General features: G+C 42.9%; 1 protein-coding gene across 3 annotated transcripts in view; it reads right to left on the reverse strand.

Annotated features, from left to right (window-relative positions):
- LOC118838122 (calmodulin-binding transcription activator 1-like) overlaps positions 1-24,847 on the reverse strand; it is a 113,545-nt gene extending 88,698 nt beyond the window's left edge. Inside the window, exons 1-3 of one of the 3 annotated variants that reach the window (XM_036745335.1) lie at positions 24,704-24,808; positions 23,120-23,144; positions 15,511-15,549 (exon numbers count right to left, since the gene is read on the reverse strand). In XM_036745335.1, coding sequence (XP_036601230.1) covers positions 15,511-15,549; positions 23,120-23,144; positions 24,704-24,748 — 109 coding nt within the window. In that variant the 5' untranslated portion in view covers positions 24,749-24,808. Of the gene's footprint in view, positions 1-15,510; positions 15,550-23,119; positions 23,145-24,703 lie in introns of all 3 variants that reach the window. The other 2 variants (XR_005009588.1, XR_005009589.1) reach the window with 2 other exon arrangements.
- Between the last annotated feature and the right edge of the window lie 2,021 nt (positions 24,848-26,868).

Raw genomic sequence — 26,868 nt, forward strand, 5'->3', positions numbered from 1 at the left:
AATCTAATATTTCCTTAACTGTACCTAATAGTTTTTATAAACTAATCGAATGGCTACTAAATGTGACTAAGTTCCATAGACCTGTCCTTGCTATTTTTAATTCCTTTCCTTAAGTCTACCAACCAAAATCCTCACAAGCTTTAAAATAGTACCTGGGCACCACTAATAATAACTCCCCCATCTTAATGATATACCTGCTACTCCTTTACTGTCAGCTTATCCCCTTCTGTTCCAAACCCCTGTACCCTTCCTCCACTCCATTTTTGTCTTATAATCTAAAAGCATTTTCTGGGCCTGAGGAAATATTATCATACTACGGAATAAACCTAGGTTCTAAGACCATCCTTTAGGAAATGCTGTTTTACAGGAAATAATCATTTATTAAACACCTACTATGTGTCAGGCACTGTGCTAAGTGCTTTACAAGGTAATATTTAATCCTTACAACAATCCTGAAAGGTAAGTGCTATCCTCAGTTTACACTTGAGGAAGCTGAGGCAGATCTACGGTAGGTGATTTGCTTGGGATCATACAGCTAGTAAGATCAGAGGCCAGAACTCAACTCAGATCTTCTTGACTAGAGGCCCAACACTCTATCCACTGTGCCACCTAGGTGTGAGGGGCATTACACCTAGAATGTGTAAGGAGCTTTAAGTACCAGACAGGAGTTTATATTTGATCTTAGAGACAACTGGGAACCACTGGATTTTACTGTATATGGGGCTGATGTGCTCAGGCACAAACTTTAGAAAAATCACTCTGTAGGCTAGAAGATGAACTGCAGTGGAGAGAGACTAAAGGTTTTGTTCAGTCTTTTTTACAGTTGTATCCAACTCTTCATGACCCCACTTGGGGTCATGGGCAAAGATTTAGGAGTGATTTGCCATTTCCTTCTCCAGCTCATCTTACAGATAAAGAAACTGAGGCAAACAAGGTTAAGTGACTTGCCCAGGGTCACACAGCTCCTAAGTGTGAGGCTGGATTCAAACTCACAAAGAAGAGTCTTCCTGACTGCAGGCCCAGCATTCTATCCACCATCTAGCTACTGGAGACTAAAGGTAAGGAGACCAATTAGAAAGCTCTCCAACAGGGTAAGTGGGAGGTGATGAGAGCCTGAAGTAGGTAGTCATCTGAGTAATCAGTGAGTAATGTGCTTTTTCTTATAGATGCTGCCAAGGGAAGCTTCTCTGAAAGGAAAGGGTTATTCCTAGATGGAGAGAAATGAATAAGTTTTATTTGGTGTTCTAACATCAAGGACTTCTATCATTATCTTTTTAATAAAGTTTTTCAATGATCAAACCAAAAAGAAAGAAAAAGAAACACAGTTTTAGCTTCTTCAAGGGATTATGGGAGTTGCAAAGACAGGGTCTCCCCAGTCTTAGGACTTTATACAGAGGTCCTAGAACTAGGACCTGCATACAAAAAGTGGCTGAAATCAAGTCAGCAGTATTCTGACTTCTTATAAATTAGTGATAGTTGCCAGCACAACAGTACACTTACCACATTAATGCAACATCTTAATGTAATGTGGTTTCTGAATTGAAACCTGAAATTTTATGATGTAAAAGAGTTGCACGTATTCAAAGCTTAACATTTTCTCACTATCACCCTGAACCCACAAGACCAACATTTCCAACAGGAGTGCCTCCTGTCACTCTCTCCATCTTTATCCCTACATCATGTAATGAGGTAGCCTTCTTCCTTGGCCAAGGCCATCTACACGCACAAGTGATCCCATTCCATCCTGTCTCCTCTAGTAGACTACCCCCTCTATCTTCCCCAATCTCCATCTTCTGTCTCACCCTGTCTACTGGCTCCTTCTCTCCTACCTACACACATGCCCGTGTCTCCTCCATCCTCAAAAAACTCTCACTCGATCCTTCTATCTCTGCCTCCCCCCCAAGTATTGTCCAGCAACTCTCCTCCCTTCCATGGCTGAACTCCTTGGGAAAGTACCTCCACTTCCCGTCCTCTCACTCTCTTCTTAACAATTTACAGTCTAGCTTCTCACCTCCTCCTTCAGCCCAAACTGCACTCTCTAGTAACCAATGATCTTTACAATCCCAAGTCCAACAGCCTTTTCTCAGTCTTCACCCTTCTTGACCTGTCTGCAGCCTTCAGTCTCCTTGGCTGGGTCTTCATGCTGTTATACTCAATAACCATGAGAGTTTTACAAAGGCCCTGTACTGGGGCCTCTTTTCTTCTCCCTCTATACTATTTCACTTGGTGATCTCATCAGCTCCCATAGATTCAATTATCATCTCCATGCTGATGATTCTCAAATCCATTTATCCAGCCCTAACCTCTCCACTGACCTCATGTCTCTTTATCTCTAACCATCCATTAGACATCTCAAACTGGATGTCCTGTAGATACCTTAAAATTCACTATATCCCAAAGTGAACTCATCCTCTTCTCTCCCCTCCCCCAAGCATCCTCCCATCCAAACCTCCTTGTTACTGTCAAGGGCACTGCCATTCCCCCAGGCTAGGAACCTAGCTATCACCCTCAGTTTCTCACTCTCTCTCATCTCCTCCCCGGTACAGAATGTGCTGCCAAGGCCTATGGATTTTACCTCTGAAACACTCCTGGTCTATGCCTCCTTCTCCTCTGGTACTGCCACCTCCCTGGTGCAGGCTCTTATTTCCTCATGTGTGGACTATTACAAGAGCCTGATGGTTGGTCTCCCTGTCACAAGTCTCTCCCATCAGCTGCTAGTAATTTCTCTCCAGGATCAAATAGGAAAATCCTCTGTCTGGCATTCAAAGCCTTTTATAACCTAGCCCGCCTCATACTTTTCCACTCTTCTTACACCTTGAAACCAAACATCCTCTTTGATCCAGGGCCACCAGTCTCCTGGTTGTTCCTCAAATAAGACACTCCCTCTCCTGACCCCAGGAATCTTCACTGCCTATCATTCACATAATGCTCTCCCTCTTCATCTCTGACTCCCAACTTCCCTGACTTCTTCAAGTCCCACCTAAGATCTCCCTGCTCCCCCGTAATTCCAGTGCCTTCTCTCTGTTGATTATGTCCTATGTATCCTTTACATAGCTTGTTTGTACCTTGCTGTTTGTCTGCTGTCTCCCCCATTAGACTGTAAGCTCCTTGAGGACAGGACTGTCTTGTTCCTTTCTTTGTAAGCCCAGAGCTTAGCACAAGGCCTGGCACATAGTAGGTGCTTAATTAACATGTTTACAAACTGACTTTTCTCACAGTGGTCCAATATCAGAAGCTTTACTAATCACAACTGTGCAATGGAGCACTTTAGTATATGGCTTACGAAAAAGAAATTTTTATAATTCCTCCCTTGAAGTCTGATTAACTTGCTAAAACAATGGTGAAAGATTCCAGGTAGCAAAACTGAAAATTTAAAAGCTGACACAGTTCATTGGCAATACTCATCCAACATTTTTCCTTCTGCTAATGAACCTGAGAACTGAATGGCATAAAAAATTATACAAGGGAAAATATGTTTAGTGTGAAGGTATATGGAGAACCTATATCTGATCGCATGCTGGCTTGTGTGGGGAGGAGGGAGGAGAGGGAGGGAGAGAAAATTTGAAACTCAAAAACTTGAGGAACTGAATATTGTAAACTAAAAATAAATAAATTTAAAAGAAAAAAAAAGAAATTATACAAGGGTTTTAGCCCATGGAAATAAAACACTACAATCACTATGTGATACCTAAAATTCTTCACAGATTAGGCTAGTAAAGAGCCCACTTTTGAAATACCCAGAAGAGATCCCTCAGCATCAGAAAAGTCACCACTTTCCCTCCCCACCCCCCCAAAAAAATCCACATACCACTCAACAGCAATACAATAACATTTACCACATCATACTTTAAAAATACATCCATAACGATCAATCTAATATTGAAGTTAAATTCTAAAAATCAACTAGGTAGATATAATGCATTCGTGCACAGGCAGTGGTGGATAAAAGAAGTCTGGGCCAAAAAGAATTCCTTGAGTTTCAGTGTTAGCACGGGGGTGGAGGCTATTCACTTCTCTCTCCCAAACTCAAGATTTTTCATGCATTAAATGAATAAACTGGATGAGATGACCTCTAATATCTGTTCTTGCTCTGATTTTGTGATTCTATGAATCAACCTCAACATCTAAATAAGTCTTTCAATCAATAATATACATTTTGGCTTTTAAAATTACCCAGGAAAAACAGTTAGGAAAGAAACACAATCAAGACAATTTATTAAGCACCTATTATAAGGAAGTGGTTGTTCTAGATTCAGAGAAAGTGCTCCAAGACTATCCGAAGAAGAAAAGAACACTCTTCTTCTTTTCCTTCTTTTTTGGAGGGGGGGGGCGGAGGGGGGGTGCTGCAAGACTCACAAAAATCAACTGACCAGTCATTTAGCAAACACTTGCATGTACCCAACACAATGCTGGATATATCAAAATAAATGAAAAGGTAACAAAGAGCTGGGAAGAGAGAAAAAACACACGTAAAGCAATCAGTGAACAGCAGAGAATAAGGGCTCAAATTGTATACCACAAACTCCAGTGCTAAGTGCATAAGACAACAGCTACTACATACCCATCAAGAAGTTCAGAAGGAGTTCAGAAGCAGAAGTCACTGTAAACCAGAATAGTCTAAGAAGACTTCATGGAACAGACAAACTGGCTGGCCCTTGGAGGATGTACCAACAAACCACTTAACAAAAAGAAGTAATAAATTTAATTCCCTTTTGTGTAGTCACCTAACCTTTACAAAATACGGTTACATAAAAGATTCTCTGGTTTCCCTCCATATTAACTTAACTTTTAAAAGTATCATATCACAAGCTAAGAGGGAGCCAGCCCACCAGGTGGAGAGCATGGTGCCAAAAACATGGGCCTGACCCTGAGGCAATAACCAAAGTCATCTGGCAGACAAATAAGGAACATTTTCAGGAGCACTAAGAAAGTGGCAAAAGAAGGCTGGGTCAGACAGGGAAAGAGCCTTGAAAGCCAATTCCACTCATACCCATGCTCTAAGTATGGGCCCACTGCAAGCATGAGGATTTTTAGACTTCTTTTTCATTTCATCACCACCTATTCCATGAAGCCTTCCCTAAAACTTCCAGTCTAAAGCATTCCCTCCTCTGAATTCCCATAGCTCTTTTCTCTCTTACATTACTAATTAGATTCTATCTCATTGAGGCAGCTAGGTGGCACAGTGAATAAAGCACCAGCCCTGGAGTCAGGAGGACCTGAGTTCAAATGCAGCCTCAGACACCTGACACACTAGCTGTGTGATCTTAGCCAAGTCACTTAACCCCAACTGCCCTGCCTTCCCCCCCTCCAAAAAAAATGATTCTACCTCATATTTGAGTTATCTATGAACTTGTTTCATTTCCCCAACCAAAATGTAAATTTAGTGAGGGCAGAGGCCATTTTCACTTACTTCATATCCATCAAAACTTCAATTAATTGACATTTATCAAGCAGCAGCTATGTTATAGACACAATGACCTGCCCCTAAGAAGGTATTCAACAAATATATAAAAGAGGGAATTATGTGGTAGGTGATAAGAAGACACTATAGATTATTCTTCAGAGCAGAAACATGACAAAAGAGACCTGGACCTGTAGGGTTCCTTTGAACAATGATGAAGACCTAACTTTCTTTATAGTACCTTTTAAAGTCAATTGGGGATCCACACATTTGGTTAAATAAAGGTCAGAAGAGGCCACAATGAATTGCAGAGGACTCATTTTACCAATTAGAAGTAAAACATTTGAAGAATTTCTATGACATGATATTCTGTGTCATCAGTTAAATTACTTCCTTGAAATCCATTAGTCATCCATTACACATAATATAACTAATCAAAACTTAGAACATAACCCAGAATTCATAGTACTTTTACTGTACCAGTTTTGCCTAGAACACATCATTATCCCTTCTTCAAATTTTAAAAAACAGATTATAGAACTAAATCTTCCTTTCTAAAGTAATCTGCCTTGCTTACCTATAATTCTATTAATAGCTGCCCACAAGGCTATCTTTAGGCAAATACAAGATTCAAACCATGTGGGGAGGGAGGGGCCTACATGGGTGAGAAGACATGGGTGAAAATAACATGTTTCTGTAACTTCAAAGTTTACAACATCTTTTCTTCTCAGTAACCTTAGGAGTCCAGTGGTACAAGCATATCATCACTATTTTAAAGATGTGGAAATGAAGGGTGAGTAACCAATGGGGTCATCATCTGTAAGGGCAAGCAAAGTGGGACTTTTTACTGTTTTTTCTTTTGAAGTGCTTCTTGGCACTAAGGCAACCAAATGCCTTTGATTGAGCCCGTGTCTTTGTTTGTAGGAAGGCCCACACCCTTTTGCTAATTAGGTCACCAGAGGTCACTGGAAAGGTGTGAAGCCCTCAGGCCCTAAAAAAAGGTATATATACTCTGAGGTTAGCATTTTGTTTGGGGCTCACTCATTGGAAGAGTGTTGGTGTGAAGACTCTGGGTAGCCGTTAAGGAGACCCCCGGCTTTGAAAACCCAGATTTTGGTGCTTTTCTCTCTGGTAACTATGTATGTATAGCTTTGGTCAGAGAACTAGAAGCCTGAGTGTTGATTTGTGTTATTTGTTGTTTATATAATTTCTGCTTGTAATTTGTTTGTGTTTTCTGAAGTTCAGAGTGCTGGCTTTTTCCCCTGAACTAAGTGAATGATATATGTATGTTTAATTAAAGTGACATTGTTAACCCCTTAAAGTTGCTTTCTTTAGAAAAGCAGATCAAAGAACCCGTGCTAGCAGCCCTCCCGTGTGCTGGTGTTATTAGCCTTACACCTCCACAGCAGCTGCAAGCAACACTGTTGTTACATCTTCTGAATTCAGATCTTTCCTGGCTCCCAAGCTAGGCTTCCTTCCTAGCATCACACCCTATTGCCTTCCCATATACCCATTCCAACAGACAGAGGGACAAGGGTAAGAGCTGACTCTGTAATTTCAGGAACATAGGGAACTCCTTGGTGAGGGAACTCTACCAACACCAACCAGCACTTTATTTAAATCTAAGGGTTCTAAGGAGAAGCTAGGTGGTGCTGTAGATAGTGCTGGGCCGAATATCAGGAAGACTCATCTTCAGAGTCCAAATCTAGCCTCAGACACTTAGTAGCTGTGTGACCCTGGGCAAGTCACTGAACCCTGTTTGCCTTGGATCCTCATCTGTAAAATGAGCTTGAGAGGAAATGGCAAACCACTCCAGTATCTTTGCCAAGAAAATCCCAAATGGGGTTTCAGTTGGATCCAAACGAAACAAGGTAATGAAGCACTCTGAGGTTAAGTGACTAGCCTGGCTAAGGTCATGAAGCCTGTAAGTCAGAGACCGGGCTTGAATCTAGTTCTCTCTAGCCAGAGCTGCTTGCCCCTCCTCCAGATAAAGCAAAATTTAAATTGTTATTCCCTTCGAGGTGTAAAGAAGTCCAAAAAAGCAATATAAAGAAGGAGGAAGAATTGTCCAACACCATTTGCCTTGGTCTAAATAGCAGGACTGACAAGATGAGTTTCAGATCTTTTTTTTTTTTTTAAATCCCAGTTAACAGCATCTTCTCCCCCATCTCTGACTCCTGCTGCTTCTGAGTCACTGCCCAGCCAAATCATCCCAGTCCAAATCATGGAGCAAGGGCAGTACTTGTCCTCTAGGGATGTTTGGGCCACATCAGACATAGGGAACTAATGTCTAAATAGGAGGACAAACTAGAAAAGCAGGTAACAGCAACTTTTAGTACAGTTTTGTAAGGAGAGAAAATTCTGCATTCAGATATTCAGACATAAGACAACAGCTACTACATACCCATCAAGAAGTGCTGAGATGAGAATGCAGTGACTATTTTTCCAATGGCAACAGCAGATCTAACACTCCAGTCTTCTGCTAGAACCCGCGCCCGTGGGGCAGGAAGACAGCACGGGGCTTGTCCTAGGCTGTGCTGCAGGAACACACCTGGCAAAGGAGGAGTATTAGGAGCACTCCAAAAAGAATTACCCTAAACATAGCTCTCTATTCTTTTTTAAGTACACAAACTGTCAACCAAAACAACGTGAAAAAGGTGCACTAGAAATAAAAACAGTGTTTTCACAAAGTGCCTCTTTAATCTAAGAAACTTAAATGTTACTCCAATAACCCTGAGAAACATATAAAAATTAAAGAATCTACACCAAGTCAAAGAATATGAGGTATACACCTGAACCCTTCACATCAGGATAGCTACACCAAAGAGGGCAATGGTAACCTTTAGGATAATTGGAGCACAAATAAGACTGCCAGCCAGATGGTGTTTGACCTGCTTGGCAGGTATTTTATCTTAAAAGCCAGGTGCTTTTTACTGATGTCATGCTATGACCAATTGGTTGTTTTGGTTTCAGTAACCCTAGGCACAAACTATTTGAGGCTTACAGATTGAGTTCAACACCTGGAACTGAACTCAGAGTCAAAGAGTAGCCAGTGCAGAGCACAAAACAGCTTATAACATGTTCTAAAATGCCTACGCAGAAAGTAATTGTATATTAAATCACTTATCACCTAGGAAGTAATGTTTAATTAATTCACTAAGGGAGTATCCTAAAGTGAATTTAAAATGATTTGTTTTAATGATGAAAAATACTACCCTTTCTAGATATTAATCACAATATCATCAATGGTCTGGGACTTTTGCACATTTATAACAAAGATTCATAATTCAATAACTATTTACAAAGTGTCTATATTCGCAAGGAAGATGCAGCAAGGCTAGGCAAGAACTAGCTGGGCCTTAGTCTGTTAGAGAATATAAACATTCCATATTTGCCTTCTTAGTTCAATACTTCAGGACCTAGTCTTTTTATAACTGTTTACCAACACAGATCTCAACTCCTCTATGGCATAATATACCATATTCAAGAGCTGTTAAGGCTGAAAGCATCATCACCCCAAGATAATCTGGTGGTAAGTTAAAAGCCTGGAGAAAAGAAGACTTCTCTTCCCCAGGAAGGCACCTGCTAATGAGTATCTTCAAGTATTTGAAGGGACATCGCATAGTAGAGACTTAGCTTGGCCTCAAAGGACAGAACTAGAAACACTGGGTATTGCTTGCAAAAAGTGAAACTTAGGTTCAAATTAAGGAACAATGTAATCAGAGCTATTCTAAGTAGGGTGGCCTGCCACAAACGATAGCAGGCCTCCTGCCACTGCTGGCCTTCCAGAGGAGGCTGCAAAAGATTCCTGGCTCAGACAGCAGTTAGTTCATAGGGCCTCGGCATTACCTTCTAATTCTGAGAGTCTGTGACTATTACTGCTCAATATGACTACACACACACACTCCCATCCAATACTAAATAACCCGGGAATGCCAAGCTTGAATAGTTCTTGTGACTATGTTTTATAAGTGTCTCCTCCATCCACCAACAGCCATCACTTTCAGATTCTAACTACTGCTACCAGTCCTGACCTTCAGCCCCTAGAGCAATGTTGGTCTCTCGTTTGCTGAATGAATAAACCTCTCGAGAGGAATTATTGTTAAAATAAAAATGAAGTCAAAATGATATCCTGTTCTCTATAACTCAAATTTTTTCAGTCTGAAATTCAACATAAAAAAAAATCATGCCTAGGTCAAACCTATGGTCCATCTAGCAGGTTTTTTTTTCCCCATTGTTCACTATTTTATCTAGTAAATATGATATATATTTTAAAATATACTTGAATTCCATGTTACAGTTAAATTCTACAATAAGACTGTACTCCAATGCTTCATCCTGGCTCTGGCAGGTCCAGCCCAACTAGAAAGGTTTGGAGCAGGGGTGGGGAACCTGGGCCTTGAGGCCACATGTGGCCCTGTAGGTCCTCAACTTCATTGTTTGGATTCAAAGGGCCGCACTTGAGGACCTACAGGACCACATGTGGCCTCCAGGCCAAAAGTTCCCCAGTCCTCATTTGAAGCTTAGACACAGTAAGAGATACTGTATGCCTACTGTTCAAGAACCAGCAAATTTAAGTTAAGAAACATTCATCATAAGGTTATCTACAGCAAAAGGTGATAAAGTTTTTGGCCAGGGCATTTCAAAGGTCATCTATTCATTCATAAAGCACTTAGGGTCAACATTGGCAGAAGTAATCCATGCCAATGAAAAGAACTATTGAAATATTATGGTCAAATGATAGTTCTTTTTTAAAACTGATTATGTTGATAATAATCACCACTCTTTAGCTGCCCATTTCTCATCATTTAACAGTTTACCAAGGGCTTTCCTTACCAACTACCAGTATTCTCTCTCAATGGGACCAGACATTCATTTCTATAAAAAGGTATAGTTGTCCTCCACCTGCAAAGTATCCTCATTTCCCTTAGTAACCCATTAAGAAGCCAAGCTCTGTTGAATGAATGTGTCGAGGTACCTAAAAAATCATACCAAAATATTTGCAGTACTTCAAAAAAAAACACTTTTTACAAGTCACAAGTATAAACTATGACTACCAAAATATATTACACTAATTCAAAAGGTATTTTGTAAAAGTTTTTTTTTTTTCCCTTTAAGAAAAAGAAAAATTCTCCAATCTTTCATCACTTGCTGAAAGCAAAGATCCCAACTCCAGCTAATGTAGTAGTATCACAAAAAGAAAGGCAAAAAATCTATCTAAACCATATGGGAGATGCAACACAACTACCTACTTAGTATCTCCAGAAATGTCAACAAAGGCCAAAGATAAGGCATCAAGAAATATGTTAAAAGTTTATAAATTATAAAATTCACTTTAGACAAGGCGATATTCAGATTTATATGAAAAGCCAAAAAGTTCATTCAAAATAATCAGATCCAGTTTGGGAGGTCTTCGAAGAAAGTCTCCACAGGTCAGCTAACTGTTCCCCTACATGGCATTTCCTTCTTCCATCTGCATGCCTCTGCACAAATCTGAAATGCTTTCTCTCCTCAGATCTTCCCTGTATAATACCTAGCTCAGGTGTTCACTCCTGCCAGAGGTCTTCTGATTCCTCTCCCCAAAGTTGTTACTTCTCTCCTGCTTGAAACTGCTTTAAATTACTTTACCTTTACTTATTTGTATCTGTGCTATATTCCTTCCCAAAGAGAATGGAAGTTCCCTATAGATAAAAATACAGTTTTTGTCTTTGTATCTAATGCACCCAGCACAGTGCACCTTGCACACAGTAAGCATTTAACAAATATTTTCAGAATTTAACTGAATTATTAATTTGGTTCTCTACTTGTACTATTAGGTCTTCCAAAAGAGGGATATAGTACTTGATAAAATTAAGTACTCACTTCTGGCCTTTAGTGTATGTACAACCCCTGGTCCCAGAAAAATGTCATTTCCTAGAGGGCAAGAAATGTTTCAATTTTTGTCTTTCTATTCCCAGGGCTTTATATATTGTAGGCCTTTAGTAAATACTGGGTGAATTTTAAACACAGTCACTTCCGTCAACATAAATAAAGGAAGGAAAGACCTCTATCACCAGCTTTGTGGAACTCTGCCGAGCTCATTTAGCACTGGCAGTGACCACAAAGCCATACCAGAGACAATGAATTGGAGGAGGACCTACTGCACCAACTTACTCTTCAGTACCACACAGAACCTAACTTTGAGGTGTACAAAGGCCTCCCCTGGCCACAGCAAAGAAATGCTGGTGCCACAGGGAGCCCAAAGGGTGAGTTCTGACACAGCGCACTATAGGAAAAGCTAGAACACCAGGAGGTCAAAGGAAGCATATCACAGAAGACCAGGAAGAGAAGGAGGAATTAATATCTGATATTTACTTAGCACTATAAAGTTTGCAAAGCTTTTTAACATACTATCTCATCTGCAATTCACAATGATCCTATGAGGTGGGTCACCACAAACTCTTATGCCCATTTTACAGTTAAGGAAAAGTCAGAAAGGTTAAGAGACTTGCCTGTGATCACAATTCAAGAAAGCATCAGAAGCAGGATTCGAATCCAAGTCTTACCTCTGAGTTCAGGATTCTATCCATTACACTGCTACGTTTGAATCTAAAAGTTTAGCTCACTGGATCCAGATAAATTCTCCAACATTTCCAAATAAGAAAAGGGTATCTTATGAACTATTTATGATCAATATATTTTAATAATTACTATGCTAATCAATAAAAATAGTTTAACAAACTTAAAAAGAACCTTCACTTTGGAAATGAGGATGCTTGATGTGCCCCCCCACTTCATTTTTTTTCTCTACGTTTACCTAGTATTTTTCTGTCTTTTCTAGTTTACCTAAGTTTACCAAATGTTAAGAACTTTTCTTGTTCAAATGAGTCAAAGCAAACAATCAAGCAAACAGAATGCTTGCTTGCTTCTGAGTTTCCTTTAACAATATTTAACAAGTTGAGGTTTAAAAAAAAACTAAATTAATTTAGCCATAGAGAATAATGATAAACCAACAGATCAGGAAAATTAAGCCTTCTGTTTATCACTCAGAATAAGGACACAATTGCATCAACAATTCAAGTTCGTCTTCCGGAATCCTGACCTGAAGCAAAGTCTCTAAAAGGAAACAATAAAGTTACTGGAATAGCTGCATTTTAGCTAAGCTGACTATGAAGTAGAAATACATATATTAAGTCCCATTTTCCCACCAACTTTTAAGATGAAAGAGAGATTCCAGAAAGAATAAGGTCAGAGGGTTAGAGGAGTACTTATGAAAGGAATGACAAAAGAGAGGGAAAGCAATAGGAGAGAGCAGCCCGCTACAGGCAGGCATTCAGCAAAATGCACTGAGCACCTACTATGTGCAATGCAATATACTGAGTCACAAAGCCCAGGGGCAGCAAGAGAAAAAAGCAGGGCCTACCATCCACTGTGCACTTTACTATCACATCAACCAATTCTGAAACAAAAACAACCCTTGATACAAAGGCCTTGCATTCTCTGTCTAGTTCTTGAGGGCTTCTTATGTACTCCACACTGCTAGATGTCTTCAGTCAAGTCAGTGAACTGCCCTGTCACCATTACAACACAGCACCAAGTCACAAGGTCGGAGGGATGCTGCTCCTGCTCTGCCAGTCGTCCTGATCTATATCTGGCCACTGGGCCCAGATGGCTCCGGAGGAGAAAGTGAGGCTGGTGATTTTGCATAGTCCTCCCTCACTTCAATCCAATTCACTTCCAAGTGAGGACATCATCTTCCTGACGTCATGGTTTTCTTCAAGAACAAGGCCAAATGACAACAACAACCACGCAGATCTGGCATTAAGCCCACTTTGTTCTTCTAAGTCCTAGCTTAGTATACATTTTTAAAATTTGTACAGCTTTTCCAACGGGAAGGCCTCTCCTCTGATCAGCATTATTACTAACACCACTTCCCTAGTTACTGAGAAAATGGCTTACTTCTGGAAATAAATTATTTTTAAATTTAAATTTTAAAATGCAGTTTTTCAAATGCTCTAGTGAAATTTTTATGCCATGACTCCTTTTAAAATTCTGTAAATAAAAAAAACGGATTGCCTAAATGAACTTCATTAAGTTTAAGTGTTTTAAAAGACAAAGATGAACAGACTACCAGTCTCATTTTCCTCAGCTTTCTGAACTAATCAGTTGAACATAAAATAAATCAAGAGACATTAATGTGGTCTTAATTGTAAAAAAAAAAAAATTAAAATTAGTCGTATAATATGTGAGAAGTCCTACAGAATTCTGATGGATAATATTTGAGTTGTAAAAACTTTATCAAGGCAAAACACAAAAAAGTCATCACAAGAACAAAAGTGGGCATGACTCAAGATGGCTACACCATGAATCATCATCTAATCAGAAATAATGATGTCACTAAATGATGAAACTTCTGATTGCTAAATACAACATATTTCGTTAGAAGGTAAATAAATGTCTAGAAAGCCAACATACCCCCAAAAAGCCAGAGAAAATGAAGTTTGAGAAAGCTCATCACCATCCATCAACCACGGGCGGTTCACAAGACGCTGTACACCAGAGGTTCATCCTCAAACTTGACCCAGCAGAGGCAAACTCTGAAGGCAAATTCTTCCAGGGGGCTGCTTTCAGAGACTAAACTACAAGAAGCAACGACCTCACTGGAAGCGAGATTTGAGGTAGCAGCTGCTTGGGTGAACAATCAGAGAGATATGAAACCAGAAGCAAACACAAGAGACCAACCTAGATAACTCCCAAATTTTGAAAAAAAAGTTATGAAATATTGTTACTGAAATTATCCTAAAACCTGGCAGAATACCATAAAAAATTCAGATTTATTCCAAAAGCATATTAACTACCCAAGCCTGACCTCGCTTAAATAAAGTTGCACCATCCAGTCTAATGGAATGTAAGAATCCAGCTTCTATGGAAGCACAGTGATGCACTGCAGAGAATTTTGTAGTAAAATAGTCACAACATAGCTCAATCTATGGAATAAGGAGAGGAGCAGCAGCAACAATTTCCATTTATTGAATGCTTTGTGTGTCCTTCACAACCCTAGCAGGCAGGTATTACAGCTAGGATGTCCATTTTCCAGACAGAGAAAACAGACAGAGAAACCATGACTCCCATCTAGCACCTTTGTCCTGGCCAGAATTGCAACCCAGGCTTCCTGATTCCTGCTCTTCTACTATGTAAGTCCAGCTCTTCTACTAGATAAGAATTTCTGAGATAATTAAACTGACTTTTTTAAAATCCTAAGCTCTTTGGACAGGAATCATATCCAAATTACACCTGTGCAAACCATCATGTACAATGACAGTCCTAAATAAAAATGTCAAAATCTTATCTTTTGTTTTACCTTTTATCATTAACGTATGTATGGGCTTCCTGATGTTCAAATGAGGTGTTCCTATGCCAAAGCTTAGCTCAAGAACACAGGATTAAAAAGAGATTTAGGAATATCAAACAAGAATTCATGAATGAAAGAGCTGACGTCATAGTCCTGCTCCCAACAGAGCTCAGAGGAGTCTATAAGAAAAACAGTCTATCTTCTGGGATATTAAATCACTGAAGTCATTTACTAAAGGAGATGGAAGAGAAGAGCATTGCCCAAGAATAAGGAGAGGGGGGAAGGAGAAGGTCTCTGGGCAAAAGCTGCATTTGCTACTTTTCCCCCCATCAAAGGAATGACCAGAACACACAATATAATTTTCTGTCTAAACCTTCCTCACAAAGCAACTGAACTTGCAACCCATATTGTTTAACAATTGACACAATTTCCTAATAATATAAAATATATCTAAGGTTAGTTCCTATAAATAAGCAAGATAATTGTTCCCTATGAAATGTTATTCCTATTCCCCCACCCCAAAAAACAACCAGGGGCGAGACCTCTCAGGTACTTCTGCTGACTCACTCACTCCCACAACGGCAGCCCAACTGCCTGCATGCTCTCCACCCTCTCCCCTCAAAAAAACCAGGCTTTCTGGTTACATACAAACATTCAACAATTTTGAAGTCGTGTATTATAAATAGGTGGGACTAAGGCACCAAGGGAATCAGTAGGGAAACAATACCTTTAATGAATCATGCAAATAAAAAAAAAAGATTGTAAAAATATGATTTACTAATTAAAGTCTTTCTGGGGAACAGATCAATCTGTATCTCTCAGTCAAACTGAATAACTTCTGCAAAATCCAGATGAAAATTTCCCAAAATGATTTTTCCTAGGACCCAAGAAGCTTACACTAAATCTGAGTCCAAGGTTTTTTTTTTCCCTGAAAACTTACAAGTATTTCATTTCCAGATAGAAAAAAAACAACATCCCCTGAGGTGGCCTCCCCTTAAGTCACTAACATCTCAAATGCGCAAAACTATGAGGATGTTTTCTCTTCTTAACCACTCTAAGAAGAATAATGGCTATTTACCAAAAATTGGGGGAAAGGAGTGGGAGGAGGGTGAGAACCTAGGAGAAGAGTTAAGAAATAAACAATTTTGTCAATGAACATTTTTAAAAGAAGATCTTATTAAGTTAAAATGCAAATATGCCAGTTTAATCTGAAAATCTGAAGTGTTTAAAAGAGATCATCTAACACACACTTCCACCACAAATATCTTTGATAGTACATCACTACCCCCTTGTGGATTCGCAATAAAAATTCCTATCTTGAATCTTCAGTTTTTTAAACAATGGTTTGGACTGTGGAACTTTCAAAGTTCGCACTTAAGTCCTTGCTTAAAAAGTTATTTTATAAAAATTACTTTTAAAATAACTAAACATATTAAAATAATAATCCTGTTCATTTTAAATTATCTTCCCAAACCCACCACCACCACAACCTTTTCAGTGTTCTTTACGTAAAAAAATCTATAGTTTAAAAATGGAACAAAAGTCTCAAAACACCTTAGACAATTCTATTTTTCTTCAGGATGATTTTATTTTATATTCCCTATCACTATGCTAAGATATTTCTGTAATAAATCAATTTTTCCCACTCTACCTAACATTTTTCTTTTCAAAAAAATAATTTCACAGTGGTCTGAGATCACAAGAAGTTCCAAAATACCAATACGGCATGTTCTTACTAGATCTGCAGAGGGTACATGTCAAGTCAGGATCTGTGGTTTCCTTGATGTGGAAATTCCCTCCACCACGGCAGATGCAACCCATCTCTAACTTAATAGATGAGCCTAAAAAAGTCGATAGATTCTCAGAGCAACTAAGCCACTAACTTGCCTATGGTCACACAACTAAATCATCCTCAGAGCGGGGTGGGGGTAGGCATTTGGATTCAAGGCCCATGCCCCACCCACCATAACATACTACCTCACACAATACATATATAATCAGGGGTCTATTTCAAAAGTAGCTTTCAGAGCTTTAAAAAATGTTAAAAGCCTGAATAAGGCTATTATTAAAAATAATTGATGATATTGATATCACTTTAACCCTGTTCACAGTAATCTTAATTTGCACTGGAACAGGAATGGAGATAGCAACTTTTATAAAACAGGAAGGAACTTACCTTTTTGAGCTGAAAATTACCCTAGTCATGTCTGTTGATTTTTTTGGAGTATGTGTTTGTATCTTGTTACACATGAACTTTAGAAGGTGAAACGAATTTGCATACCTGGCTTCTAATTTCTATACAAACTAGATTTGGTTAAGGATATGAATTCACTCTCAGTAACTCATATGCTATACCGGTGAATGCTACTTTCATGACTCATAATGGAATCATCATAGGGATATGATATCTGATTCTCCAATCTCACATATCCTCCCTAGGAATGTTGTAGGGATTGAAATAAATGACCTCCAAGGGCCCTTCCCAGCAATAGAGGTACCAAGTTTGTGAGTGGGAATATATCTATTCACTGTTACTACTACAAGGAGACATGAGGATAGATAATGCTATGGTGAGGTAGGAAGAAAGGAGGAGAAAAGATACACAGCAGGTGGTTTTATCGATAGATTTTTAAGTAACTGAATACTGTATTACCTTATAGCAGTACATAGAGAAATATGGGAAAGGTACATCCATCTATCAACATTGGCCTTTTGCCCATATCAACTAAAATGAGAGAATATGTGCCCAACAAGTAACAGGTGCCCAAGGGGACTGTCTGACTACCTCCCGTGTACCCTGAACTGACAGGCAAGAAGGAGTAGAACTAACCCTTATCCATGTGTTTTCTAGAAAGGTTTCAGAGTTTTTTGTTTTGTTTTGTTTTTTAGTTTATGGTTTTAGAGGGGAGATGGGTAAGATTAATGGCACTTAGCAACCCCTCTCTCACTGGACAACTGATAAACTGGAGAAATGTGTCTTTGCAAATTTTCCTGCAAGGCAAGAAAGGATATCTATACATGCATATGTACACATATGTGTACACACACTGTATTGTATATGCATATCCATATATGTACACATGTGTACATGCTTGTGCATGCTCATACAAACACATATATAGCTTTACCTATAACTAGAAATCATGGTACAGTGGAAAGAGGGTTAAGTTTGGAGACAGAGGAGCTGAGAGCATATGCTGGCTCTGGCCCTCACTACTGTGACCTTGGGAAAACAGCCTAACCTCTGTGGGCCTCTAGTCCCTCCTCTGTAAAAACAAAAGGGTAGAATGTGAAGACTACTTGGGTCCCCTTCTACCTCTCCATTTATGATCCTACAAACTGTATCTCAGAAACCAAGGAGATGAAGAGGCAAATCGACCTCCCAAATTCCCATTTCTAAGTAGAACAAAGTTGTACGGCAGTTCATTGTTGCAGGAAAGCAAAGGCCAAGTCTTTCCAAACCACATAGTGAACTTCAAAAAGGTACATTTTCATCCTTTGCCTACTGAACAACAGATTAGAGATTATGAGAACATGCAAATACATCTCCTCATTGGCATGAGCACATGGGTTTGAAATGGATGTGAAAGCTACAGTAGAATGATAGATCTTTCACGGTAAGGCATATATGATTGGTCAAAAGTGGACAGTCCTTAAAATGGACAGTGAAACAGGATAGAATTTGGACATCCTTTGATCTCTCACTGCATAATCTATTTTAGCTCAGGGAAATTAACTAAAAAAAAAAGATCCAGCATGTACAATAGTTCAGGAGTAGGGGGGAAAATATATTGACAACCTTTCCCCAAGAAGAACTACAGCATCTCTCTACAAACAATGGCGTCTGAGGCAGGAAACGTAGGGAAGAATCCCTTTGGCTGGCACACAAACAGCAGAGACAACTCTCCACTTGGCTCATCATGTACAAGAATTCGGTGGTTGTCTGTCCCTTGTCAATACTCAGAAGAAACACTTAGCCTGCCTTTCCTCGGCAAATGTCACAACAGGGGAGACAGCACCTATATTTCACCCCCTCTTCCAGTAACAGATATGGAGAGAGAGGAGAAGTTTCTGTCACGTTCCTAATGAGTATTACTTTCTCTCAGTCTCTGCAGTTGGTTAACATGGATTTGGAAAAGTACCCATGGCTATGTTAGACCTGTGCCCTGAGCTCTGATTAGTGAGAAAAGAGATAAGGAAGTGTTGTCTACACAATGAGTAATTTCGGATGGGGAAACAGAAGATCCCATACTTCCTACCCACTTCTTAAGGTGGTCAAACAAGGACGGCAATATTTCTGTCCCTTTCCCCTTCCCTTCATCCCCAAACCTCCAACCCAAGCCACTAGACAAAAGGCCTGAAGAGTACTGAAATCTACAGTTCAAGTCAGAAGAAAGGACCCCATACTCTCACATGAATGACAACAGAAGGTAAATCAAAGGGGGTTCATGGATAGAGCAGGAGAGATAAGATTGGATTTCTAAAATCCTTTCTGATTCTGTGATTCTAAGCAGTTAATCTGTGCCCTATGATTAATAAGCATCATCAGTGGCCACTCTCTACCCTCATCAAGACAGCAAGACAAGAGGCAGGCTACCTAAACTGCAGTAAATAAATTCCCTAGGTCCCAATCAAAGAGATCCAGAGGAGGGTGATCAGGACACAAATTCTACTTTATGCTCCATGCCTGATAAGTCAATGGAATAAGATGTAAACTACCTTTAGGGAACAGAAGAAAAGTAACGTTGTCCTGCACAGCAGTAGCAATGAATGGCAGGAAGGCTATGATACAAGCAGGCTCAACAGTTTCTAACAATAATTATAATGATGAGGGGCAACAACATGAATCCTTTTTGTGCTTTCTGAAACCTTTCATACATCCTTTTAAGACACACAAAAAGTGGAAAGTAGCTTTCTCACTCCCAGTAGGTACAGGAAGAAAGCACAGGAGAAGAGGAAGGCTAAAAAAGAGGAAGGTGAGTTCGCTCAGGAAATGAAGAATGGAGGTGAATGGAAATTTCACTACCAGGTACCACAAAGGCAAGTCACCCTGAAAAGGGCAGGACATCTCACAGAATTATCTATGTGATAGAAAGGCATATCACTATCTACCACTTTAAAAAGAAAAATGGTCAAGTAACACATTACATAGAGAAAGGACACAGTCTCACTTCACCAAGGAAACAGATAAGTGTGAGGAGAATACAACTACTATCCTAAAGCAACCACAGCAAGAGTTACTCTTAAGAGGGAGAAAGAGACGAAGCAAATTGTTTCCTATATTCTGGAGGAAAATATCTGACTTAGCAACAAAGAAAAGGCTAAGAGGTGCTCACCATGTCTAGTTTTGTGTTCTATGTGATACCCTGCACACTGCTGACACTCAAAATGTTAACTACGCCTTCCAGACAGGCACTTGCCTAAATGACCCAAAATGTATGCCCAAGCACTTAGAATGTTAATTTTACTTTTTTCCTTCCTATACATTCCAGACTACAGTAAACAACAACAAAAAAACCAGCATATTTTCTGTATAATTTTACAAGGCTAAATGATATAATATTAGAATAAATTAGGAGAAATCAGTCCTAATAAGAAGTGGAAAAGGACAAGGTCCAGTGATGCCATGCATACCAAAAGAACAGCAAGATCCAATCAGGTCTCTGAGTAAAACCACATGACCCCAGCAATGGGAGCATGAAGGGCAAGTACATTCTACTCTGCATAAAAAGACCTACCCTCAAAGACGGGAGCCAAAGACCATTTGGGAAAAGTCAAAGTAGGGAACGGGATAGACGGACCACCGAAAAAAAAAAAGTGACCGTATTATCTATTTCAATCAACCATCATTTATTAGGTGCCTGATACACACCAGGCTACTGGATCCAGAAAAGAAAACCAGACATGCAGAAGGAAACTTCCAGGGACATATGAAGCATATCTAGATACAAAGGGGCATAAGAAATAGCCTCCCCATCAGTTCTAGGGTAGTGGGGAATAAACTATGGCTATGAAACTAGAATTAGGCCATTCTCTCCTAGTCAATGTCAGCCCCAGTTTGGGCAGCTAAAACTACAACACAAACTCAAAAAAAGGTTTAACCCCACCACAGCAAGTAATATTATATACACCACTAAAAAACTAGCAAACAAAATGCCACTTGGCCCGAAAGTTTAGAATTTTAGAAGTGTGAGCTAGAAGAGACCTAAGGAATCAACTAATCCAAATGCTTCATTTTACTAATGAAAAATAAAAGTCTAAAGATTCCACGGTTATCCAAGGTCATAAAGCAAAGTTAGTGGCAGAGAGAGGTCTAGAACTCAGGGTTTCCTGACAGTCCATATTCTTTCAGTATAAGCAGATTGTCATACCAAAAATGGGTGAACAGTTTCAGGGATAGAGAACATTCATAACCTAAAAGTTAAAGGAGTGAAAAACTATGAAGAGATTGTCTCCTTGGCCATGGACAAGAAGTACAGAGTTGACAAATATGTCTCAAAAATGGCATACAGAAGAGTGCCACTACACTCATTCTCTAAAGTAAAACTTGATGCCATCTGACCTTGAGAAGAGGTTTCGATATGTAAATGAACCATCTCATCTACTGAGCAGTGGGGTGGGGAGATTCATTATCTCCCAGAAGTGGGAAAATAGGTTCATCGAGCAGAAGAAAAAAGGCATGTCCTTTAGGTCACAAGCCCACCCCTCAAAGAAATAAGAGTTAGAAAAGGGAGGGAGAGTAGAGAGGAAGGAATCTTCCACCACAAAACAAAACAGAGATTAAAGAACTGAGAACCCTCTACTGTCTTTGTAGAAGAGGATTACCCTGTCTGAGGCGAGAGAAAAAACAAGTTAATGCTCTATTATCTGTGGTAATGGGCAACAGACAAAGTACAACTATATGCCACCCACCAAAACCATAACTTTGGACAATACATTCAACTTCCTGGTCTTATTAACCTTTCACCAGGGCCACAAAGAAGTAGTAAAATTAACTGATTTAGTTTCAGATCTTTTCCCTTTCCCTTCCACCCTCTGGTGGATATGTTAATAAGTAATAAATTATCCAAAAGGAAATCTGTGGAATAGTTAAAGGATCTGAATGGAAATGCATTCATTTTTGGAGCATAAGCTCCATCTAATACAACATATATATTAAGAGTATTTGGTTGTACCAAGAGTTGTAACACCACATCATAGGGGGAAAAAGCGTAATTCCATCCCGCTGATTCTGGATACAAAGTGGACAATATAAACATTGTTGTCCAAAAGGAAAAAGCAATCCAGTTCTAATCTTTCTGGCAGGTAGGTGTGATTGATAAAACATCGATGATAAGATGGACTCCAGAACTCAAGGTCTAATGTTAACTAAACATCCAACTCAAACCTTCCCTCACTGACGTACCAAGGGAGAGGAGCTCACCGTGCCAGAGAAGTGCCAAAAAGGCCCAAACGCTCAGGGCCTGCCCAGCAGGTGCTTGTAGCAAGTGTGGATCTGGTCAACACAACTGGTCAAAATAGAAAGGCCTTCCCGCTAAGTGACAGTTGATGGAATCCACCTCAGTTTTTGTGGCTACAACTGGAGAGGAAGACAAGATCAGGCAAAACACCCAAATAGGACAAAGTTATGGTTCATTCTGCCCAAGAGTAGAGGGCACCTCTCATTTGTCAATGCAAAGAAGAGGGTCCTTGTTGATAATACTGACTCTACAGTTTCATGGAGTTATAGGTATTTCCAGATACCTACCAAAGGGCACTGGTGAAGAGCACCATAATAGAAGCCGCAAGGCCTCTCAATTATCCAAACAGGTGGGATTGTCAACTCTTTCTGAAGTCAGTCAGTACTTGTCCAAAGAGTAAATTAACCTTACTAACCTCCCACTTAGAAGACACAAGAATTCTCCCAACCTTGATCACAGCAGGTAAAGACATCAAGGTAGGACTGTTTTGGTTTCTCCCCATAAGACACCAAGAAGAGAAGGCCAAGCCCCCATATTCAGAATGCACCAAAGGGGGAAGGGACTCAGGAGATTCAGGGACTGTGTGCTTTGTTGAATATTCACCCCTCTGCTGGCTCAACACAACACAAAAGGGGAATTCAAGAGTGGGGAAGATTATGGACAAGTTAAGTATCGTTTTGGCTAAGAGGTAAAGATGATTCTTTTACTATTGATAAGATACAATGCATACACATGAGCATATGTCCAGATTTATGATTCCATACACACATCTATGTTGTCACTTCACACCTCTAACTTACATTAACTAAGTGCATTTGTATGTATGTAGTACTAACATACAAATGCAAACTTTCCTGGCCTAGATGCCCAATACGACTGCAAAGGATCACAGTACCGTCCTATCCCAAATATGGGATAATGGGATACGGGAAGGGTTCAGTCTTCCCATTGACTGACAGCTACAGAATCAAAAGTGGAAACACAAGGCCCAAGGGGAGAGATGAAGACGAGGACCAGTAAATAGGAACCCCCTTTCCCCAGAGGAAACATGAAAGTGTATGTTCTATTTCCTAGTTGAAGGCAGACACAGGGCCTTCTTTCACCCAAGCCAACATAAAGGCAATTCTGATGTGGAGCAGAAAAGTCTGGGGAATGTGGGGTTCACAAGACACAGCTGAGAAGGGAGCAGACACCACAGGAAGACTGGAGGAGCCACCTTCCAGAAGAAAAAAGTTAGCGGTGTCATCAGCCGGGGCTTCAGGGTTCGAGAAGCTGAGGGTATACGAGGGGCTCCCCGTCTCGAAGAAGGCAAGAGACCCTGTAGCCAAAGGAGAGCGGAGCCAGTTGGTAAATGCTGCCCCTGGCTAGATTCAAGGGTAAACAGGAAGAGCGTATGTCCCTTTTTGCCTCAGACATAAAAGTAATGATGTGGTCCCTTGTTGCTCAAGTAGTCGGCACAATGAGCAGGGCACTGGCCAAGGCAGAGGGGAGGGAGCGGGGGAGGGACCCCGCACCCTGGGGGAGGGAGGAAAGGGGGGCATGGGGAAATTAAAGGATGCGGAGGGCAGACAAGAAAGGAGGCACAGGAATACTTGGAGTTACTGTCATTAAAAAAAAAAACCCAAACCCCGGGTAACCCAAAGGGTTGCCGGCCAAAAGGCTCACCTTCACCCAGGGGGTGGTGGAGGGCAGGAGCGTCTACACGGCCAGCCAACAAAGTGTCTGCTTCCCCTCCGATCAAGGACTTGGGGGGTGCACAGGCCCCTGGGGTCCGCGGCGGGGGGCGGGGGGCCGTTCCACTGCCCCTGTCCTGGCAAGGAGGGCCGGTCACTCGAGAGTTGTGCCCGGGGCCCAGCAGGGGGGAGGCTCGCGATCGGGGTCACGGCGGGGAGAGGAGGCGAAGGAGGGGGCGAGGCTCCGGCTCGTCCCTCGCCATGGAAACCGGAACCCCACCCTGCTGCCCGAGGGGGGCCGGGGCCGCTGCCCGGGGGCGAAGAGGCGGGAGGCGGAGCCCGCCGGGGCCCTGCCGGGGCCGGGGCTGGGGGGCCCCGGGGCGGGCGCGGCGGGGGGCCTCGCGCACATAAACTTTCCGCCCGCGGGGCCCCCCACCGCCGGGTCGGAGCCGGGGCAGAAGCTGGGGCCGGGGCCGGGGGGATGCCCGGGCGGGCGCCGGGGCCCTGGGCCGGCCCCCGCCCCGCGAGCCCAGCTCCGGCTCGGGCTCCGGCCCCGGCTCCGGCCCCTGCCCGCCCCCGGCGGAGGAGGAGAGGGGTGTCGCTGTCGCGGCCGCTATCGCGGTCGCGGTCCGTGTCGCCGGCCCCGGGGTCCCCTCAGGACTCGGCCCCGCTCCGCCTCCCCCCCGCCCCCGGGCCGGGGGCGCCCGCCCGCCGCGCCCCCGCGCCGCCTCCCGTGCCCGCCGCCGCTGCCCGGGATGCCCGGCGGGGCCGGGGGCCGGCCGCCCCACGCGCCGCCTCCCGCTCCCTCCGCCGGCCCCCCTCACGCTCCGGCTCTTACCTTCCGGCTTGTTTTCGGCAGCCATTTCCCCTCCGCGCGCCACATCCTCCTCCTCCTCCTCGCGACCGGGACCCCGAGCGCGCGCCTCGTACCGCCGCCGCCGGCCCAGCCACCCCGCCGCCGCCGCGCACCCGGCCTGGCCCCGCCCCGCGGCCCACGCACCGCTCCCATTGGCGCGCCAGCCCGCCAGTCATCGCCGCCGCCGCCAATCGCCCGGCACCAGGGGCCTCACTACTCTCCGGGAGGAGCGGCCTATCCTCCCGGCCCATTGGCTGCTCTCCGCCCGACCGCATGGAGGGATTGGCCGAGCTTCGACGCCCCCTTCCCACCCACTCCCAGAAAAGCCCGCCTTCCCGAACTAAACAAAGCTTCTCAGTGGATAGAGCCCAAGACAGCTGACCAATAGATGCGGCGCCGACACGGAATATTTCCTCGAGGCCGGGACGTAGCTTTTGGATTGGGCGTTGCTACAGTGTTTCCCAAGCCGCCCAGGCCAATCAAAGGGGGTTCCCGGAGCTCGGGAACGGCGAAGGGAAACCCCGCCCCTTAGCGTGACCGTCACGGGGAAGGCGCGCGCTCATTGGCTGGCCGGGGCTTTTCCCGCGTGCTCCCGGGGCTGAAGGACGTTCCCGGGGAAACCACTCTGGGCGCGTGGGGGTCCCGACGGCGGCGGCAAGCGCCGCGCCGCGCCGCGCCGCGCCGGGGCGGGGTTCTCCGGGATCCCACAGCGTGTCGGAGCCGGGCCGCTGAGGGCGCAGGCGCGGGCGGAGCCGAGGCCCGAGCTCCGGCCTCAGCCCAGCGGGACGTCGTGGGCCCGTGGGCCTGTGGGCTGGTGGGCTCGGCTGGCCGCCAGGAGGCGCTGTGTCGCCACGCTCCTCCGTCGCCTCCTTCCTTTCCCCGGGGCGCTCGTGCCCTGGGCTTGCTAGAGTGTAAGCTTCTGGAGGGCAGGCACTGCCCTATCCCCAGGGCCTGGCACGCGGTAGGAGGTGCGGGGCAATGGCTCTGGGGTCAGGAAGAGCCGGGTATCGATATCCACGCCGGTCACAGCTAGCGTTGATTCTGTGGCGCTTTAATAAAGGTTTGCAAAAAGAATTTTTAAAATATTTTATAATTTTATAAAAAAAAATTTTTAAATTCCATCCCGAGAGGCTTGTTATACCCATTGTACAGATGAGGAAGTGGGCTAAGGTGAAGAGACTTGCCCAGCTGGTAAGGGACCGAGGCTGGATTTGAACTGGGGTCTTCCCGACTCCAGGGCCAGGGCTCTCTCCCAACGGCCTCTGAGGACCCTTTCAGCCGCTTGCCCCCTTCCCAGTTCTCCACCTTTTCTAAGGGTCTCTCCTGTGCCCTCTGCACCCTCAGCGCCCGTAATTTTCACTGGTCAGCCTGTGGCCTCTGTCCTCCACCAGCCTTCTTCCTGCTGGTCATCCCGGACCCGCTGCATCCTCCTCTGCCCCCCCAGCCTCCAGTGTCCCTCTGTACCCAGCGCCACCCTGTGCCCTCCACTCTCCCCGAGCATCCTCTCTTGGTGGTCACTACAGGCGCCTTCACCTCCCCTCAGTCCCTCCTCGCCTCGGACCACATTCCATCGCCTGGCTTCATCCTGGCCCTGCCAGGGGTCCCCGATCTGTCTGTGGTACCCTCCCCCACCCCGCCCTTTCCTCCAGGGTGCATCTTTTCCACCTTACCCGCAAAGGTCTGCAGGTCTTTTCCAAGGCAATAAGCATACTCCGAACTTCGTATTGTTCAGCCTTTCCGTGGGACCCAACAAACAGGTGACTCCTAAGCTCCCAACTTAAGATGAGGCACGAGGGTAAAGTAATAAATGAAAAAATTAAATACCTTACACTTAATTCTGAGTGTAGACCAAGCAAAACGTGGGCATTTACTTTTAAAAAGGAAAAACCTCAAAATTTTCAAAGCCCATAGCATCCACTTGATCCCTTGCAAATGTTTCGATGAAGAACGAGTTGCCGAACTATAACGGGAGCTTTAATGGTCGTTCTTTATTGCAAGGGAGGGTTCAGTCAGAGAAATGAGGTAAGTCTTTCCAGAAGTGATTGTAAGATAAAGACAAAAGGCATCGATAAAACATTTTTTTAAACAAAGTAGCGAGCTAGAAAGATTAACTTCAATTGCACAGAAGATCCTAAGAAATAAAGCTT

Source organism: Trichosurus vulpecula, chromosome 2, assembly GCF_011100635.1.
Source record: "Trichosurus vulpecula isolate mTriVul1 chromosome 2, mTriVul1.pri, whole genome shotgun sequence".
NCBI classification, from domain to species: domain Eukaryota; kingdom Metazoa; phylum Chordata; class Mammalia; order Diprotodontia; family Phalangeridae; genus Trichosurus; species Trichosurus vulpecula.